At 51.1% G+C, this 3,956-nt stretch overlaps 1 protein-coding gene across 1 annotated transcript; it reads left to right on the forward strand.

The window, feature by feature from the left end:
* Window positions 1-3,371: 3,371 nt before the first annotated feature.
* LOC138911596 (uncharacterized) lies at window positions 3,372-3,722 on the forward strand. The gene has a single exon (XM_070210974.1). It carries the CDS (start codon window positions 3,372-3,374, stop codon window positions 3,720-3,722), a length of 351 nt encoding a protein of 116 aa, XP_070067075.1.
* Window positions 3,723-3,956: the final 234 nt, after the last annotated feature.

Genomic DNA, 3,956 nt, shown 5'->3' on the forward strand with positions numbered 1-3,956 from the left:
AAACAGCACCTGGAGTATATTAGCCACAAAGCGGCCAGTGTTACAACAGCCATTAGCCGAATGTTGGCGAACACCAAAGGACCAAGGCAGAGGAGCAGAAGGCTAATCGCTGGAGTGGTGACGTCCACAATCCTCTACGGATCCAACATATGGGCCCCCGCAATGGAGGTTGCATCTTACAGCCGAGGATGCAATGCTGCATACCGACGATGTGCATTGCGTGTAGCCACCTGCTTCCGCACTGTATCGGAAGACGCGGCCTTAGTACTGGCAGGCATGATCCCACTCGGCCTGATGGCTGCCGAAAGGCAAAGTGGGGCAACCACCAACAGGCAACTGAGGGATAACACCATCGATCAATGGCAAAGCAAATGGGATGCGAGCTCAAGTGGCAGATGGACCCACAGACTAATCCCAAACCTGAAGCTTTGGCTACAGCGGCGACACGGCGATGTAGACCACTACATGGCACAAATATTTACTGGGCATGGCTGCTTTAAAGCGTACCTGCACAGGTTTAATCATGAGGACGACCCCTTTTGCGAGCACTGTGGGTACGGTGTGATTGAGGACGCGGAGCACGCATTGTTCTACTGCCCACTCTATAGTCGCGAGCGAGACAAAGCGACGGCGGGCAGAAATGATTTGTCTCCGGAGAATCTCGTGGCGCGAATGGTGGCCACTGAAAATGGATGGACAGCCGTTGCTAACATGGCATCGGCTATAATGAAGGAGCTGCGACGACAGGAGAGGATCCGACGCGGCATCGACTGATGAGCGGCTGATATACAGCCGTACCCCGCCCTGCGAAGTAGTACTTTGCTTTTGTCCCGCAGGAGCGGGCCACAACTTTCTACTCCCCACAAAATACCCTTTCCTTCTTTGTTTGTCTTAGTTTCCCCTTGTAAAATGTTAAGCTGTTATTTTCTTTTCTTCCAAAATAAAAAAAAAAAAAAAAACACGCACACACGCACACACACACACACACACACACACACACACACACACACACACACACACACACACACACACACACAGCTCCTATCAGGTTACGGATGCTTCAGGAGCTACTTAATGCGATTCGGCCACGACAACACAGACGAGTGTTCTTGGTGCGGCAGAGGAATCATAGAGGACGCCAATCACGTCATATTCGAGTGTGGACGTTTCGCAGCGAACAGACAGGAACTGAAGGACATCATGGGCAGACCTATCACGGTGGAAAACCTGGTCACGAGCATGATGGAGACCGCACAAAAGTGGGACGCTGCCAGCACCTTCGCAGCAGAAGTAATGCGATAACTCAGGAGAGTTGAGCGCAGCAGACGGAGAACCGCGGATATTTAGGTAGCAAGAACATGCCTGTGAAGCAATGCTTCGCGGCCGTTCCGCAGGCAATCCACGCTACCTAAACAATACCCCAACTATAACCTAAGCTAAATAACTAAGGATAAATAAATAAACTGAATACAAAAAAAAAAAAAAGCACACACACACACACACACACCGCAGCGACCACTTTGCGGTGATAACGGACACCTCTCAACTTGGAAGCAGAGGCGCCAGTAGAAGGCTCCAACACACTGGATACAAGATGGACACTATGGACCTGGAAAGACTCCTCCCTATGGTAGAAGGACTTGGCATAAGAGGCGATGCCAACAGCTCTGCTGACGCGATTGCAGAGACTATCACCAACGCATGTGACGCTATACTGACAAAAGTTCGCAAGGGTGGAAACACACATAGACCGGTAGCCTAGTGGAACGAGGACATAGCCAAAGCGCGCAAAGAGTGCCTCGCAGCTAGGCGGAAGAGCCAACGGTCAAGACCGTCTATCAATTTTGAGCACCATCTGCAGAACTAGAGTGCCAAGCGGAAATCACTCAAGGAAGCGACGCTGCGGACGCGGAGCCCTTTGGACTGGCTTACAAGCTAGTCATGGGAAGGCTATGCAGGCAACCAATGCCAACAAACCCGGAACAGCTCAAACAAATAGTCCTAACGCTCTTTCCTCGACAGACACCTGGAATTGCACCGCAACTACCAGCAAACGGAATAAACGACTGTGCACCCACCGACGACAATGAGGTACTGAGCATTGCTGCGAAGCTAAAGGCCGACAAATCCCCTGGACCAGACGGAATACCGAACGGGGTAATAAAAGCTGTCATTACTGCACAGCCCAGAAGCTTCTTGGAGTTGTACAATCAATGTATAGCGGAATGCAAAGTACCACGTAGATGGAAACTCCAGCGACTTGTGCTCATCCCGAAGCCCGGCAAGGAACTGGATGATCCCTCCTCATACTGCCCCCTGTGTATGCTGGATACGATGGGAAAAATATTTGAGCGGATAATATGCAATCGCCTAGAATGCAAGCTGGCTGATGTGCGCGGTCTGTCTGAACGTCAGGGCCAAGGCACAAGATGGACAGGTGGCACCAAACAGTACTGCCTAGTCTGTACGTTGGATGTCAGGAACGCGTTCAACTCAGCCAATTGGACAAAAATACTAGAAGCGCTAATGGCCAGACACATCCCGAGCCAATTAATAAAGTTAGTGACCAGCTACTTCCAGGACAAAGTGCTAAATTACGACACGGAAGACGGACAACGTCAGTACAGGGTAACTGGAGGCGTTCCTCAGGGCTCTGTTCTCGGGCCGCTACTGTGGAACGTCATGTACGACGGAGTACTGCGCATCGCTGTTGTTACTGTGGCGAAGAATCTCGATGAGGTCACTCTTAGGAGCAGTGCGGCCATCGACAGGATAATTGACTGGCTATCCCAGAGCGGACTCACGCTAGCGGAGCAGAAGTCGGAGGCAGTCTTAATAAGCAGCAGAAAGATAGTTGAGACGACATCGTTGCGCGTTGGCAGTGCTATCATTAAGTCCAAGCCCGCCATCAAATACCTGGGCGTCATGATAGACCACAGACTGTCGTATAAACAGCACTTGGAGTATATTAGCCACAAAGCGGCCAGTGTTACAACAGCCATTAGCCGAATGTTGGCGAACACCAAAGGACCAAGGCAGAGGAGCAGAAGGCAAATCGCTGGAGTGGTGACGTCCACAATCCTCTACGCATCCAACATATGGGCCCCCGCAATGGAGGTTGCATCTTACAGCCGAGGATGCAATGCTGCATACCGACGATGTGCATTGCGTGTAGCCACCTGCTTTCGCACTGTATCGGAAGACGCGGCCTTAGTACTGGCAGGCATGATCCCACTCGGCCTGATGGCGGCCGAAAGGCAAATTGGGCAACCACCAACAGGCAACTGAGGGATAACACCATCCAACAATGGAAAAGCAAATGGGATGCGAGCTCAAGTGGCAGATGGACCCACAGACTAATCCCAAACCTGATGCTTTGGCTACATCGGCGACACGGCGATGTAGACCACTACCTGGCACAAATATTTACTGGGCATGGCTGCTTTAAAGGGTACCTGCACAGGTTTAATCATGAGGACGACCCCTTTTGCGAGCACTGTGGGCACGGTGTGATTGAGGACGCGGAGCACGCATTGTTCTACTGCCCACTCTATAGACGCGAGCGAGACAAAGCGACGGCGGTCAGAAATGATTTGTCTCCGGAGAATCTCGTGGCGCAAATGGTGGCCACTGAAAATGGATGGACAGCCGTTGCTAACATGGCATCGGCTATAATGAAGGAGCTGCGACGACAGGAGAGGATCCGACGCGGCATCGACTGATGAGCGGCTGATATACAGCCGTACCCCGCCCTGCGAAGTAGTACTTTGCGGCTGTCCCGCAGGAGCGGGCTACAACTTTCTACTCCCCATAAAATACCCTTTCCTTCTTTGTCTGTCTTAGTTCCCCTTGTAAAATGTTAAGCCGTTATTTTCTTTTCTTCCAAAATAAATAAAAAAAAAATAAAAAAACACACACACACACACACACATACACACATACACACACACACACAC

Source organism: Drosophila virilis, unplaced genomic scaffold, assembly GCF_030788295.1.
Source record: "Drosophila virilis strain 15010-1051.87 unplaced genomic scaffold, Dvir_AGI_RSII-ME tig00001657, whole genome shotgun sequence".
In the NCBI taxonomy this organism is placed as follows: domain Eukaryota; kingdom Metazoa; phylum Arthropoda; class Insecta; order Diptera; family Drosophilidae; genus Drosophila; species Drosophila virilis.

What these genes read in the sequence shown, in the direction of transcription:
- LOC138911596 (XM_070210974.1), top strand. Translation starts at nt 3,372, where the DNA reads ATGCTTTGGCTACATCGGCGACACGGCGATGTAGACCACTACCTGGCA.